Here is a 15,724-nt window from a genome sequence, read left to right on the forward strand (position 1 = left end):
AGGCTCTGAAACAGGTGGGCACATAGGGTGGTGGGAAGCAGGCAGTGCTTGGCACATCCTGCAAATAGTGTGGCTGGTCATGGAGTGTGACCTGGCCAGCTGCAGAGAGGCACCCAGGACTTGGAGCAGCCCACCCTGTCCTCTCAAAGGTGCTGGGAAGCCACAGACAGGACCCTTCTCAGCCTGGGGTCAAAGGTCTGTCATACTGTGCCCATAACACCCCCCCCCCCCCACCACCTAAGTCAGATCAAGCCAACTTAGAGCTTGGCTGACACTGTCTCCATAGCTCCAGGGCTGAGCCAGCTCCTGAGCCAAGGGAGGCTAGGAGCAAGATTTCTCCTGTCATCAGTGGACACCACCTCTTTGCAGTTATCACAGCTTTTTTTGGCTTGGCACATGTGACTTCACAACATGGATTGCTGAGTCGCTGGGACCCTGCTGGGGGGAGGGGCTAAAAGGAAAGGAGGCAGCAGGGCTTGGCAGCCACCACAAGGCTCCCCGCAGTAGCCTTATCGGCCCAGCCAGTCCACTGATGTAAAGTGAATCAGTCTGACTCTCCTATTGGCTGGATCCCCTGGCTGGGGTTTTGATTGGCTAAAGTTCTTGATGTCACCTGTCTCTGAGGCTTCCCAGAAAGTGAGACCATGTGGGTAAAGCATAAGGTAACAGGAGAGCCAGCAAATAGCCGCTCTGCCCTATGGCAGATACCTTTCTTACCAGTCTCCTTGGAGAGCCCTTCCTGATGACCCTCTCTAACAGTCCTCTGCCTAGATGCTCTCTCACACATGCTTTCCCTTATTGCATTTGTTGCCATCTTATTTTTTTGCCTTGAGAGCCAGGGATGCAATGCAAATCTAGTTCCAAGCTTCATCCCAGCCCTGCCACACAAGCTGTCTCTCAGTAATTGTCATGGAGTGCGTGAATGACTCCACACAAACTAAAACATACTAACAAAATGATGATGGTGATAACAGCTAAAAATTAAATGGCATGAGCCAAGTGCTCTGCATAATTTATCTTACTTAATCCTCATAAAACGCTATGAGGTAGGTACCATTATTATCCCCATTTTATAGGTGAATAAACTGAGTTTGCCCAACTCATAGTAAGTAGTGGAGGTGGGATATGAGACCAGCCCGACTGGTTCCAGAGTCTGTGCTTTTGACCAGATCAGTGGAGGTGGATTCAATAAACATTCATGGATACCCACTCTGTACCTGGCAAGTCTTAGCCCCTCTTCTTGAGAAGTTTCTAGTCTGGTGGGGAGAGAGGCTGTGAGTCAGCCTGGCCCCCAAGAGGAGTTTCAGAATGTCTCACAAAAAGTCTTCTTTTATCTTCAAGCCTGGTGAAAAGTCACCTTTGAACCACCATATCCATCATTTCAGATTTGATAACTCAAGGAACTCCTAGCATACACCTGGGACCACTGACAGATGCTGTCTGAGGGAATGAAATCAGTCTATGAAAACATCTCTCAATTGCACATCATCCCTGCGGATGAGAAATTGTGACTTGGCAGCTGGTAAGAGAGGATTAATTTACTGTATGAACGTGGGTTGATATGAAGCAATTGTCTTCGCCACCAGATGGTGTTTCTCAAACCTGGGTATCCTGAGTGTACACCTGATGAGACCCACATGAAATGAGACCCCCCCGCCCAACCTGGGTGGGTGCTCACGTACATCCTTCCTTGCTGATGAAGGCCCCTTGGGGAGCCTGTGGGATGCCCTTCCACACCGTGATGGGCTTGGGATAGCCAGGGTCCGTAGCCCGCCGCTCCTCACTGTAGCGCCAGTACCGCTCGCCTTTGAAAAAGTAGGTCTTGCCCACAGGTTCCCAGCGCAGAGCCGTGTCAATGCCTTCTCGGGGCAGACAGCTGCCCAGCTCCCCCAGGCTGTGGGGGTACCCAGGCTCCACCGTCACCTCTTTAAACACCCAGTACTTGTCACCTGTGGCCAAGAGGAGCCCAGGATTAGCATTCCTCAGTCATTCAGCACCAGGGGTTGTGGTTAGAGCTGCTTGCCCATCATCTCCTGGGACTGAAGTCATTCATGGAGCCAGAATGTCCGAGAGAAGCAGCCCTAGGCCTGCTTGATCCCTTTGGTGGGGGGAGTCCGAGGGCCCTTGGCCCAGGCAGAGCTTAGGGGGCAAGAAGCCAGAATCCAGTCTCAGATCCTGGGCAACTTGCCCCATGCTGCCCAGGCTCCATGCCCCACCCTCTCTCCTTTCAGGTGACTTGCTCCTTTCTCTTCTCCAGATGACCTCAGCTTCTCGTGGCTTCACACAAACTAGTACTTCCCCCATCTTCCACTAATGACACCCCAACTCTGAGGCTGCGGCCCACAGCCACTCTCCCCGGACTCTGATCACCCACTGGCTTCTGGGCATTTCCATGTCAGCTTCTGGAGTTCTTCATCTTCACCACAGGGGGCTCCCTCCATCACTGCCTTTCTGCCTCCCAGGGTGGCCATGATGGAGGCATCACATTTGACCCTCTCTTTTCCTCTCCTCTCAGCACTCAGCCTCTCACAAGGCTTTTTAAATCTAGCTTTGCTGCCTCCCTGGTCTGTACCTTACAGACATCCCTCTCCTTAACTCCAGCAACCATCTCAGAAATGGCTTCCCTGCCTCTGCCTCAGGCTCTCTGCTGCTTAGAAACAAACAGTGAACTTCCAGCATTGCCCTCATGGATCAAGACCACAGTCTGGCCAGGCAGCCAAGGTTCCCCAAGACTATCCGCCAAACCACCTTTCCAGGACACTCTCACAGCTATCTCATCAGGCTCCACTGCTGCCTGCTGGGTCTTCTAAAGCCCTTTGAACTACTCTTTTGTCTATGCTGTTCCTTCTCCTCAGAATGCATTCCTTTCTTCTCACTAGCTATCGGTATCTTACCTTTCTGAGGCCTGGCCCAGGTCAAGATAATCAAAGTGAAACAACCTAGCACAGGGTGGACACCCAGCTCCTCTTCCCCCTTCCCTGACCTCTTGAGCCTGTATGACCTCCTCCCTCAAGGCCTTATAGAACTGACAGCGTGGCCTTCCATGGAGCACTGGATGGTCTTCAGTTGTTGCTATCATCCTTTCTTTACTTTGTGTGAGTGAGACTTGTCACTCCACCAACTTTGGCACATACAGACCTCAACAGTCACTCTTTGACTTCATCTCCCTGCCTGCAGGAATCTGCCCTGCCAGATGTCAGTGTTTCTGTTAGGGCTAGAGTTTACAGGTGGTAAAAAGGGGTCCCACCCCAGTTTACAGGTAGAAAAAAGGGGTCCTGAGAAGGGCAGGGAACCAGCCCTCTGCACAGGCCACATTACCTTTGAAGAAAACAAATCTTCCATCGGCCCTTTCATAGGCTGCATCTATTCGGGCAGGCAGGCCCTTCCAGAACTGTTCGATCTGCATAGGGTAGCCTTCCTGCACCCGGTTATTGCGCAGGCGCCAGAACCAGCGATCCTGAGGGTTAAGGCAAGGAGAGAAAGAGGCATAGACTTTAAACCTAGTGATCTCATCCCAGGGGCCCAACAACCCAACACCTGCCCCTGGGCCCAGCCTTACAACCCTCCGTGAAGCTTGTCCATTTACTGCTTCTAACTTTCAAAGCCCTATGAGGAAGACAGGATGCTCATCAGCTCTGTTCATGTAGGGCTCCCCATGACTCTTGCTTCCAGAGGTGCCATGAGACAGAGACAGCAGACAGCAGACCGGCCTGGTGGGCACCGGCAGAGGTGTGGGGGAGCTGGGAGGAATGATGCTGGGGCCTAGAATGACCACATGAGGGCAGCGGAGAGTCACTGACATTGGCGAGGCCGCTTCCCAGGCTGGTGGGAAGCAGGGGGTGGCCATCGAGCCTGAGCAGAGGGCCCTCCCCATGGCTGGCTCCATCCAGCAGGGCAAGGACCTGAGAAACAAGCCATGGTGATTCCTCCAAGCTCCAAGTGTACATTCAGTGTCCTCCACTTAATAGCTGCATAAACTCAGGCACAGACCTTAAAGAGCCTCACCTGCAAATGGGGGTCATAATGGGGGATCAGATGAGAGATTAGAGGTGAAGTCCCTGAACAGTACCGGGCACATAGTTGATGTTGAGTAAATGACAGGTTAATAGGCTAAGAGTGGAAAAAGCGCTGCTTCTCAAATGGTGCCTTATGCAGCCCTGATAGGTAGGCAGTCAGGGTGAGGCCTGTAACCTCCCAGGACCTCAGTATTCTTAGGTGTAAATGGGAATGAGAAAACCCATACTTGTCAAGGAACCATTCAGTTGGAGGATCCAAGGGTGCAGAAGGATGAATGTGATATGTAAAGGATGGTACGAAAGCTAGAAAAGGGCTGCTTTTTTTTTTTCCTTCAGAAAAGTGTTCTACAAAGTACTTTCACATCTAGTTTTTTAAACCTTATTTTGACTTTCACAACTCCTTTCAAGTAGATCTGAGATGCACAGAGTCTTAAGGAAGGCCAAGTGACCTTCCTAGAGCCACTCCGTGAGAGTGGGACTGGGGCTGACCCCTGTCGCCTGACGCTTGGTCAGAGCTCAAAGCTTACTGGGGAGAATTCCACAAGGGGGGTGGGGCAGCCCTCCACAACCATCCACTGTGATGGAGACATGCTGTGCAGGTTGCCTTAGGTGGAGGGCTTCTTGCCCTGGTGGCTGGGTGTGTGGTCAACAGACAGTTTTCAACCATCAGCCTCCCTGGGATGGCCTCAGCTTCAGAGAGCTCCCCCAAGGTCATGCCTTTCCTCATCCAGGGACTGAATGAACCACTTGGGGCCCAACATGGGACAACTCTGATGGACCACTCTAGCTCCAGAACTCCCTGTGGGGGTAGCTAGGGTCTTCAGGGGGTCTGGTTGCTGCTTATCTACTCCTGCTGCCCAGTCCTGCTGCCCCACCCTCCTTCCCACAGATATGGATCCCAAAGGTGCCCCCTAGTCAAAATCCTGCCTTCCAAACACTGTCTCAGAGTCTGCTTCCCTGAGACCCCAACTGCAACATACCTAGCAGGCTGCCACCCACTCAGCCTATGGCTAGAGGGGCAGGAATGGGACAGGGGACAAGATGCAGCCTGGCCAGCTCAGTCAGGCACTCCTCAGAACCAGCCTCTCAGCCCTGGAAGGATCTGGAGACAGATTCAGCCACCACTGCCCAGTTAGTACTCCAGGCTGCCATCTTTCAGCCCTGACTCATTTGATCTTCATACACCCTTCGTTAGAGAAATGACCCCCCAGCTTTCAGATGGAGAAACTGAGGTCCACGCAAGGGAGGTGACTTGCTCAAAGTCACGGACCAGAAGGTGGCCTCTAGCACTTCCCCCCAGTGTTAATCCCTGGGAAGCGGTAGAGTCACCAGTCTTCCCTCCTCCTTCTTGGAAACATTCCATTCACCCAGAGGTACCAGGAAGACACTCCGTTGGGCCAGCTCCCATCCAGGCCCCAGAGCAGGCCTAATCCCACCAGCTTTCTCCCGCCCTATGGGAGGGGAGCACCCAGGTCCTACCTTAAACACAAACATTTCACCCCGGAAGAGGGCTACTGTGTTGAAGTTGCCGTCACAGATGTTGGGTTTGGCACCCGGTGAAGCTGGCCGGTCCCCGAGGGGCGGCCGAGGGGGCCTGGGCTGGCGCTCATGCTTCCTCTCAGACGGTGAGTGGATCCTGCGGACGGGGAGCGTGGGGAGGGGCCTTGTGGGCTCCAGGGGCTCGGCGGGGGGCCCTGGAGAGAGGGGCTGCATCTTAGATGGGGGGCAGCCATTCCCTGCCTCCCACTGCCATTGCCTCATCATCACCCTGGAAGCTCTGAGACAAGTCTGTCACTCCAGACATCCTGTCCCCTCTCCCTTTTCTTACTCTCCTGATCTTTGAAAGAAAAAAAAAAAGATGAAAATAGCCATTAAGTAGGAACTCTCGGAAGTTCCTTATGGCTCAGTGGGGGTAACAAGTCCAACTAGTACCCACGAGGGTGCGAGTTTGAGCCCTGGCCTTGCTCAGTGGGTTAAGGATCCGGTGTTAGGGTGGACTATGGTGTAGGTCACAGACTCGGCTCAGATCCCGAGTTGCTGTGGCTATGTCGTAGGCCGGCAGCTGCAGCTCCACTTTGACCCCTAGCTTGGGAACCTCTATATGCCGAGACTGCAGCTCTAAAAAGCAAAAAAAAGAAGTAGAACTCTCATCTTTCATCCCTTCTTAGGCTCAGTGTCCTGTACTTGTCCCTTCATTCTTCTTCTTTTTTTTTTTTTTTTGTCTTTTTAGGGCTGCACCTTCAGCATATGGAAGTTCCCAGGCTAGGGGTCCAAATCGGAGCTGCAGCTGTCAGCCTACACCACATCCATAAGCAACACTGGATCCTTAACCCACTGAGCAAGGCCAGAGATCAAACCCACATCCTCATAGATACTAGTCAGTTTCGTTACCACTGCACCACAGTGGGAATTCCTCGATGTCATTCTGTATCCTGTTCCAGCAGGGCCTCTGCCCTGTTGTCACCCACTGAAACTGCTGTCAGGATCACCAGTGACCTCTGTGTTGCCAAATCCAGCAGTTACTTGACTCAAACTTTGATGTCCATATGCATTATCCAGGGGTCTTGATAAAATGCAGATTGTGATTCAGAGGGTCTGGGATGGGGCTTGCAATTCTGCATTTCCTTGAACTCTCAGGTGATGTCAAAGTTGCTGGCCTGAGGCCCACACTTTGAGTGGCAAGATCATAGAAACCCTTTCCTTGAAATGCTTTCTCTCTTCAAAACCCTGCACCCTCTTGGTTTTCTTACTCTCTTGGGCTCTTCTTTCTTACTCTTCTCAGTCTCCTTTGCTGCTCTAAAGGTTGCTGCTCCCAGCTCTAAAGGTTGGCCTGCCCCTGGGTCCTCTTCTCTTCTCTTCTCTATTTTGCTTCCTAGATCAGGGCTTCTCAACTTGGGCTGCATATTAGGATCACCTGGGGATCCCCCCAATGTTCAGAAGGCATCCCAGACCAATTAAAAGCACATCTCTCGGGGTGAAGGCTGGGTATCAGTATTTATTTTTTGTTTTGGCTTTTGTCTTTTTAGGGCTGTACCTTCAGCATATGGAGGTTCCCCAGCTAGGGGTTGAATCAGAGCTGTAGCTACCAGCCTACTTCACAGCCACAGTAACGCCAGATCTGAGCCGCATCTGTGACCTACACCACAGCTCACTGCAATGCTGGATCCTTAACCTACTGAGCAAGGCCAGGGATCCAGTCTGCAACCTCATGGTTCCTAGTCAGATTTGTTAACCACTGCGCCACTACGGGAACTCCAAAATTTTTTTTTTCCAGTATTTTTAAAAATTGAAATCCCAAGGTGATTCTATGGGCAGCCAAGTTGAGAATTGCTACCTATGTGATCTCATCCAAGTTCATGGCTTTAAAGACTCTCTGTTGGAATATCGCTCTGATAGGATGTTCTGTGATGACATAAATGTTCTATATCTGCACTGTCCCATACGTAGCCTCTAGCCAATGTGGCTACTGAGTACTTGAAATAAGCAACTAGTTATTAGTGTGGCAGATCTAAACTTTTCTTTCTTTCTTTCTTTTTTTTTTTTTTTTTTTGCCTTTTTGCCTTTTGAGAGCCGTTCCCGCTGCATATGGAGGCTCCCAGGCTAGGGGTCCTATCAGAGCTATAGCCACCGGCCTACACCAGAGCCACAGCAACGTGGGATCCAAGCCGTGTCTGTGACCCACACCATAGCTCACGGCAACACCGGATCCTCAACCCACTGAGCAAGGCCAGGGATCGAACCCGAAATCTCATGGTTCCTAGTCGGATTCGTTAACCACTGAGCCACGACGGGAACTCCTGAACTTTTATTTCTAATTGATAGAAGTTAAAATTTTAATAGTCACATGTTGCTATGACTACCTTAGGACACCAAAGATCCCAAATCAATATCCCAGCCTGTATCTCTGAGCTACAGAGGTCAATCTGCTGCTCTACAATTACAAAAGCCAAGAACTTTGGGGCAGTCCTTCTCCTGACACCCATTTGTAATCTGTCAGTAAATACGGTGCATTTCATTTTCAAAATAGCTTCCAGTCCCCACCCCTCCATCCCCCTTTCCAGTCTAGTCCTCCACTGCTTCACCTGTGGATATGCTGTCCATCCTCCAGGCTCTGGGTGGGGCCACCTCCTCTGTGAGGTCCTCCTCCCATGCTGCACATGGGGGGCCATGCTATGCGGACATGCATGTGCTCAAGTAAACTGGTCTTCCCCTCACAAGTGACTTGGCAAAAACAAGAACTTCCTGCAGCACTATGAACTGAGAACAGGGTAGCAGCCTTCTCATATCTTATCAAGATATATCAACCTAGTTTCTCTTTTCGCGTTTAAGAAAAAAGCCCTGGTAATAATATCCATCGCATTGTATCATATTACTCAGGCAGATACGTGAATCTCTTAGCTAGAGGTTGGACCCCTTGACGTGACCCAGGAAGTGAGAGGAGGTGTGTGGAAGGTGAGGTGGATAGAGAAGAGGGAGCGGGTGTCTCTCCCAATTGCAGCTCAGACCCGCCCTGCCAGGTTACCCAAATGTGTGTGTGTGGGTAAGCAGCCTTGCCCCCTCTGCTTAAGCAAAGACATCAGAGGTCTCTAAAGGTCAGACAGAGGTCAGAGACAGAGCAGCTGCCCCCTCCCCCCCCAGGCAGGCAGTCATGGCCCAGCCCCAGGGAAGGAACGGTTGCCCGTCTGCCCTGCCACACACCGTAGATCTTCTGGATGCCCTGGAGATCGTCCTGAGGCAGCTTGAAGTTGTGTGTCTCCATGTACTGGTAGAAGGGTGCCATGATGGCGCTGGGGTCGTTGGAGTGCTCCAGTCCCAGCGCATGGCCCAGCTCGTGCACAGCCACCAGGAAGAGGTCATTCCCTGTGGAGAAGGGGAGGGGGAGGTACCCACTTAGGTGTCATCCAGTCAGTCCTTTACTTCTGCAAATGCCGAGCAAAAGCTTTGTGCCAGGCCCTGTGCTGGACACCGGGACATTTAGAGAAATCAGACACATCCCTGCCTTCTAGAACTCTCCATATAGTGGCAGATAGGGACAGAGACACAAACTAAGTGAAATTAGTGTTCCAGGCACTTCAGTAGCTGTCAGTAATGGTAGAGAGGATTCCACGCAGGGAGGAGCCATTAAAACTTGAAGGAAAATGTTCAGGGAAAGCTTCATCAAGGTGAGCCTTCAGTTGGGCTGCGAAAGATAAGCAATGAGTCGGGAGAATGGACTCAGTGGGTAGGAGAGGAAGCGGGGTGAGGGTGGCGTTCCTGGCAGAGGGAATGCTGTAAACAAGATCCAGGGACACGCGGTTTCATTCCACTTGGCTCTGGAACAAAGCAGGAGGGGAAGGCCAGAGGGAGATGAGGTCAGCCAGGCTGGCAGGCAGGGCTTGTGATGCCATGCAAAGAAATCTGGATTGGCTCTTTGACCAGTGGGGAGTTTAAGCAGGAGTGGGGGTGGTGACATGATGAAATCACTCTGGCTGCAGTGGGAGGAGGGATTAGAGGGTGATGAGACCAGAGGCAGGGAGATAACTAGGGTCTGTCTGGATGCCAGTATGAGGGTCTGCACCAAGGCGGAGGGAGTGGGATGGGCAGAGGGGAATCCTGGGGGTGGCGGGCTGGTGGTCATCTTCAGAGACCCAGGGGCAGGCGGGGCCTCGGCCGTGCGGCATCTCTCAGTCCTGAAAGAACTGAACGAAGGCCAAGACCAAGGCACGGATTCAAATGCGAGTGAAAACAAAGTCCAGGTGCTGAAAGTGGGACACGGGATCCCGAGGCAGCCACATGTCATAGGAGTCATGAGCCTGGGCCCTTGAACAAGACAGGTCTCGTTCATTTCCAGCTCTCCCCCCACCAGCTTTGTGAATTTGGCCAGAAGGTCTACCCCCTGAGCCTCAGTTTCCTCATCTGTTCCATGGGGAAATCACACCTGCCTCACAGGGCTGTGTGAGGATTGGCTAAGACAGTAGGTATTAATGGTGTGACACTGTGCAGCTGCTGCTGTTACCTTGCATAAGACAGAAGCTTGGGGACTAAAACAAACCCATTCACCAGAAAGGAAGCACAAGGCCTTTGGAGTTCCAGCAACCAGATCCTCTTTTTTTGGTCTTTTTAGGGCTGCACCCGCAGCATATGGAAGTTCCCAGGCTAGGGGTGGACTTGGAGCTACAGCTGCCGGTCTACGCCATAGCCGTAGCAATGCAGGACCTGAGCCAAGTCTGTGACCCATACCACAGCTCATGGCAATGCTGGATCCTTAACCAACTGATCAAGACCAGGGATTGAACCCGTGTCCTCATAGATACTAGTTGGGTTCATTACCACTGAGCCACGATGGGAACTCCAACAAGATCCTCTTAAAGCCTGAGCTTCTGGAAACTCTCTGAGCTTCTGGAAACTCCCCTGAGCTTCTGGATCTGGCCTGGGACAGGGCAAGGCCTGATATTGGGGGGATTAAGTAACCCTGGCTTTGGGAAAGAAATGCAAGGGGCGGAGGATTGGTCAGGCTGTTGAATCAACAGTCCTGACTCTGGTATGTCCCATCATAGATTTCTGTTTGCCTTGACCTCTGGCATTTGAAGGCCCTCTGAGCCCTGCCTCCACTGCCCAGCCCTAAAGCATGTCTCAGTCCATTCCTGCCACCTCAAAGTACAGGGGAGGCTGCCAGGAGCCCAGGAGGTGGTCAGAAGTCCTAACGCCCACTCCCTGCTCCATTGTCACCGGCAAAACTATCCTACCCAACCCGGCTGAGGGCCCCATGGGGCCAGGTAAGGCTGGAATTGTGTGTGGCCCTCCTGGCTAAGTTCTTGGGAAGAGAGAAGAGCCCTGAGGGGCAGACCTGGTCGCACAGGTGCATGCCTGCAGCTTGCTCGGCTGACACAACCAGTGCCTTCAGCGTAGGGGGGAGGGGCAGGACCAGTGCAAGGTTGGCCAAGAGCTTGGGGCTGGCCTTCTGCTGGGGCAGGGCAAGCTGGCATAAGGAGGCCAGGCCGCCCCCAGTTCCTTCCTCAGGTCCTGGTCCCTCTGGCAGCAGGGAAGGGTGAGCTCATCTCTGAGCTCCATCCCAAACAAAGGCGGCTGCTTGAGCCAGCGGAAGGCAGCTCCGCTTCCCGGGGTCCAGTCCTGGCTCTGCTCCTGGCCTGTTCTGCGACCCAGGACAAGCTGTTCAGGCCTATGTCTCCTGAACAGACCCTTCTTCAGGGATCGACAGGGATCTCAGTGGAGAACCAGGGAGCTAGGGCTGAGCACCTGGCAAAACTCAAAATATTTGTCCTCAGCCTGTGTCTTTTACTCTGTTAGCCTCAATGTTGCATCTCTGTGGAGAACAGGAGTAAGCCCTTGAAGGAAGGGGGCCTGTGGGTTTGTTCCAGGGACCAAAAGGCAGAGAGCTGGGGAGTTGGCATCCTACTGCACAGAAGCCTAAGAGACCTGATAAGTGGGGGCTGCTCTGGGGAGGGGCAGGAGAACTCCCTGGAGTGAGGGGAAAGCAGAGGGCTGGAGAAGACCCGTGCTCAGTGGGCAGGAGGCCGCTAGGGGCAGAGAGGCAGAGTGGTCAGAAGTGTGGTCCCTGGGAGCTAGACTGCCATGAATCCCGGCTCTGTCATGCCTTAGCAGTGTGACATTTTAAATCTCTTCCTCGGTAAAATGAAGGGAATAACTGTATCTTCATCATAAGAATGGGGTGAAGATTAATGAGGAGAGGTACCTAAAGCACTCACATCACCTCCAGGCATAGAACTATCACAATTAATTAGCAGGGTCATGCTGAGCGGTGTGTGAAAGGCTAGCATCCTCAATAGGGAGGGTTCCCTTGAGCTGGGAGCTCAAGTCCTTGGGCCTCCTAGCAAGCACCCAACAGTCTGCTTGGCTACTCAGTGGAAACTTGTCTGCTCCATTCGCTTCTCTTGGGACCTCCATTTTCAGTGAGTCCCATCTCATTGACTCCTGTAACCCCCTCAAAAGGTTATAGCATTTCCTTTTGCCTCTGTTCTTTTGCCAGTGCTGTCTCCTCCACCTGGAACAGCCTTACTTCTTCAAAGTTCAGCTCAGTGCCACATCCTCCAGGAAGTCTTCCTTGATTTCCCTAACTGGCAGTGAGTGCTTCCTTCACACTCTCCCAGCAGTATATCTGAACCATCTTTCTGGCACTGACGGCTTTCCAACCTATATCTCATCCGGGAGCGCACACTCTCTACTGCCCCAGGACTATGAGCTCCTTGAGGGAAAGCTCCCTGTTGGTCGAGATAAGGGTGGCAGCAGCCATGACAGAACAGTGCCAGATGTTCAGTCTTTTTCCCAGGTGTGGTCTTTGGACCATCTGCAGCAGAACCAACAGAAGCAACTGTTAAAAATTCAGAGTCCTAAGTTCGAGAAAGTTAATGTCTTTGGATGAGTCAGGACTTTGCTCTGGAAAAACCAGGCATGAACAATCCAGATGCAGCTCATAACCACAGCCATAGACCCCTATGAACTGGAATGGCTCTAGGACACTTCTGGAAGGACATTCAAGATTAATTGAGTGCCTGTACATTATCTTGTTTAATTTCCACATTACACTCAGCCAGGGATTGAGCACAATTTCCTGGGAACTTTTTGTTATGTTGGTTTCCTTCTCTATTCTTCTGCCACTTCCTATGTGAACTTGGCTCAGAACTTTCCTTTCCTCACTACCCTGCTGGGTCTAGCTCCCAGGAGGAGACACTAAAGTAACTGTGGAAGGACTCTCCCCTGTGAAGGGCTGGTCTTGATGACTCTTTCTGTCTTGTCACCTTGCCCAGGGCTGGGGTCCCTCCCCAGCAGAGCTAAATGAATTCTGCTGACTTCACTGCTTGACTCCCTGGGAAGAGATGAGGACCGAGGGTGCCTGGAGGTCTCCCCGAAATCAGCTGGAAGGGGTGGTGGGCCAGATGGCTCTTTACATAGACTCCAAAGAGGTGGAGAATCAGAATCGCCTTTGCATGCCAGTGCTGCTCCAGGAGAGTCTTTTAAGCACACAGGTGGAGGATATTCTGATTCAGAAGTTTGGGGTTAGGGCTTAGGCAAGCTGTTTAAAAATAAAAGTTCCCCAGGTGAATTTTATAATGTTGGGGGCAGGCTGACACACCTGAACCAACCACTCAACCTAAACATTTAAAAGTGGGACAGGCTGCCTCACACGCGCTTCCCAGTGTGATGCAGTGGGAGGACCAGCCCACCTAGGAAGCATTCTTGCCAAAAAAGTGAATCTAGTCAGGCCTTTAGATCTAATTATCAATAGTCAGGATGTATGGGTAAGAGCGACATGTTAAAAGTGGGCTTGAATCTTGTCAAGTCTAATGACTATACTCAGGAAAAGCGACCGGTTTCTTCAACAAACATGGCGGGGTCGAGAGGAGGAGAAGCAAGGTGACTGTTATAAGTGGAAAAAGCCTTAAGAGACGAATCCATGAATGTGTGGATGCTGTTTGGATCCTGATGCAGGCAAACAACTGTAAAAGACATCTTTGAGGTAATTTGGGCAAATGAACACAAACTGGGTATTAGATTTTAAGAAATTATTGTGAATTTTGTCGGCTTGATAATGAGTTTGTGGTTGTGTTAAAAGTAATCTGTTAGGGATATGTGCTAAAGTATTTACTGGTGAGATGATGTTGTGCCTGGAATTTTCTTTAAAATACATGACTAGCGAGCCCGACTAGCATTCATGAAGACGCAGGTTCTATCCCTGGCCTCACTCAGTGGGTTAATGATCCGGCATTGCTGTGAGCTGTGGTGTAGGTTACAGATGAAGCTCAGATCCTGAGTTGCTGTGGCTGTTGTGTAGGCTGGCAGCTACAGCTCTGACTTGACCTCTAGCCTGGGAACCTCCATATGCTGCAAGTACAACCCTAAAAGACAAAAAGACCAAAAAATAAAAAGTAAAAATAAAATACATCACCTGAGAGTTGCCATTGTGGCTCAGTGGTAATGAACCCGACTGGTATCCATGAGGACTTGGATTCGATCCCTGGCCCTGCTCAGTGGGTTAAGAATATAGCATTTCCGTGAGTTGTGGTGTGGGTCGCAGACTTGGCTTGGATCCTGAGTTGCTGTGGCTGTGGTGCAGGCCTGCAGCTACAGCTCCGATTCGACCCAGAGCCTGGGAACTTCCATATGCCGTGGGCACGGCCCTAAAAAAATAAAATACACGATCAAAAAATAAAGGTGGTGGGAGGAGGGTACATGAGGTAGGACTGATATGATGTTGATAATTGCTGAAACAGGGTGATAGGTGCCTGGGGGGTTCATATGATTACTCTCCCTACTTTGAGATTTTGATATTTTCTGTAATGGAAATTTAGAGAAGAAAACCGACAAACAAAAAGTTCCCAGGAGGCTGCGCTCATGCTCTTGCTGAGTTTATGTGGAAATGGAATGAGATAACATACAGGTGCTCAATCAATTCTGAATCTCCTTGCAAAAGCTGTCCTAGGGCCACCTCTCATTCCAGTGCGTAGAGGCTGTTGCTGTGGTTGTGAGCTGCATCTGGATAATTAGTTCATTCATGGTTTTCCAGAACAAAGTCCTGACTCTCGTCCAAAGAAGACATGAGCTATCTTGGAATTTCTATCCAAATTGTCAGTCATTCGTCAGGAGGGAGTGGGACAGACGAGAGGGTGCCTGGATATTGAGACTGGCCCAAGGTCTCCACTAGCAAGGAACAGTTGTGGGAAGTGCACACCCAGGGTTGGGAGGGGCAGGGAAGAGGAGGAGTGTCTTCCCAGCGCAACCAGCTTTTCATAAATCATTTATCTCTATCAGGGCTGTGACTGTTACCAGCTCACAGAGCCTGGCACACAACAGGGGCTCAGAAATGTTAGTTCTCTTCTCCTCATACGTTATCAGTTAGCACAGGCTGCCATTCATTGACACTGATCCAAGAATAAGACCAAGTATAGGTGTTCAGAAAGCCAGGAAACACATCCAGGACATAAGGGAAGGGGTTCTGGGGCTGAAGAAATGGAGCTGGATGTAGGGAAGGGGACCAAAGAAGAGGGCAGGGGGCAAAGAGAAATTTAGCAGTTTTGTAACTTTGCCTAGGCTGAGCCTTGGCCAAACCACCTCCTGAACCTCCCTTTGACAGACAGGCCAAGAGTCGAGATAAATGATCCATACAATGATATGAAATGTTCCCAAGCAGGCAGTCCTCATCTACAGAGAGCAGACACAGTCTCTGTGAAGTGGGCCTTTAAAATCTGCTCTTAGGAAGTTCCCTTTGTGACTCAGTGGAAATGAATCCAACTAGTATCCATGAGGATGTGGGCTCGATCCCTGGTTTCGTTCAGTGGGTTAAGGATCCAGTGTTGCTGTGAGCTGTGGTGTAGGTCACAAACTCGCCTTGGGTCTGGCATTACTGTGGCTGTGGAGTAGGCTAGCAGCTGCAGCTCTGATTCATCCCCTAGCCCGGGGACTTCCATATGCTGTAGGTGCGACCCTAAAAAGCAAAAAAATAAATAAAATCTGTTCTCAGCCTGAAGCATTGCCAAGGAAAGATAATGCCTAGTTTTCCCAAACTTGCCTAAGCTTGAGAATCTCCAGGGGAAGGGCCTAGAATCCATGTTTGCAACAAGAACCCTGGTCTATTCTTTTTTTTTTTTTTAATGGCCACTTCTTCAGCATATGGAAGTTCTCTGGCCATGGATGGAATCTGAGCCACAGCTGGGGCAATGCCAGATCCTTTAATTTACTGTGCCATAGCAGGA

The 15,724-nt window shown here is 51.1% G+C and overlaps 1 protein-coding gene across 1 annotated transcript in view; it reads right to left on the reverse strand.

Moving 5' to 3' along the window:
• The window catches only part of MMP24 (matrix metallopeptidase 24), a 49,859-nt gene that overhangs the window by 2,793 nt on the left and 31,342 nt on the right, over nucleotides 1–15,724 (reverse strand). Inside the window, exons 5-8 of the mRNA XM_047771237.1 lie at nucleotides 8,715–8,876; nucleotides 5,496–5,710; nucleotides 3,319–3,457; nucleotides 1,683–1,949 (exon numbers count right to left, since the gene is read on the reverse strand). Of these exons, the coding sequence (XP_047627193.1) occupies nucleotides 1,683–1,949; nucleotides 3,319–3,457; nucleotides 5,496–5,710; nucleotides 8,715–8,876 (783 nt within the window). The remainder of the gene's footprint in view (nucleotides 1–1,682; nucleotides 1,950–3,318; nucleotides 3,458–5,495; nucleotides 5,711–8,714; nucleotides 8,877–15,724) is intronic.

The sequence above is a fragment of the Phacochoerus africanus genome, chromosome 3, assembly GCF_016906955.1.
Source record: "Phacochoerus africanus isolate WHEZ1 chromosome 3, ROS_Pafr_v1, whole genome shotgun sequence".
Lineage (NCBI taxonomy): Eukaryota > Metazoa > Chordata > Mammalia > Artiodactyla > Suidae > Phacochoerus > Phacochoerus africanus.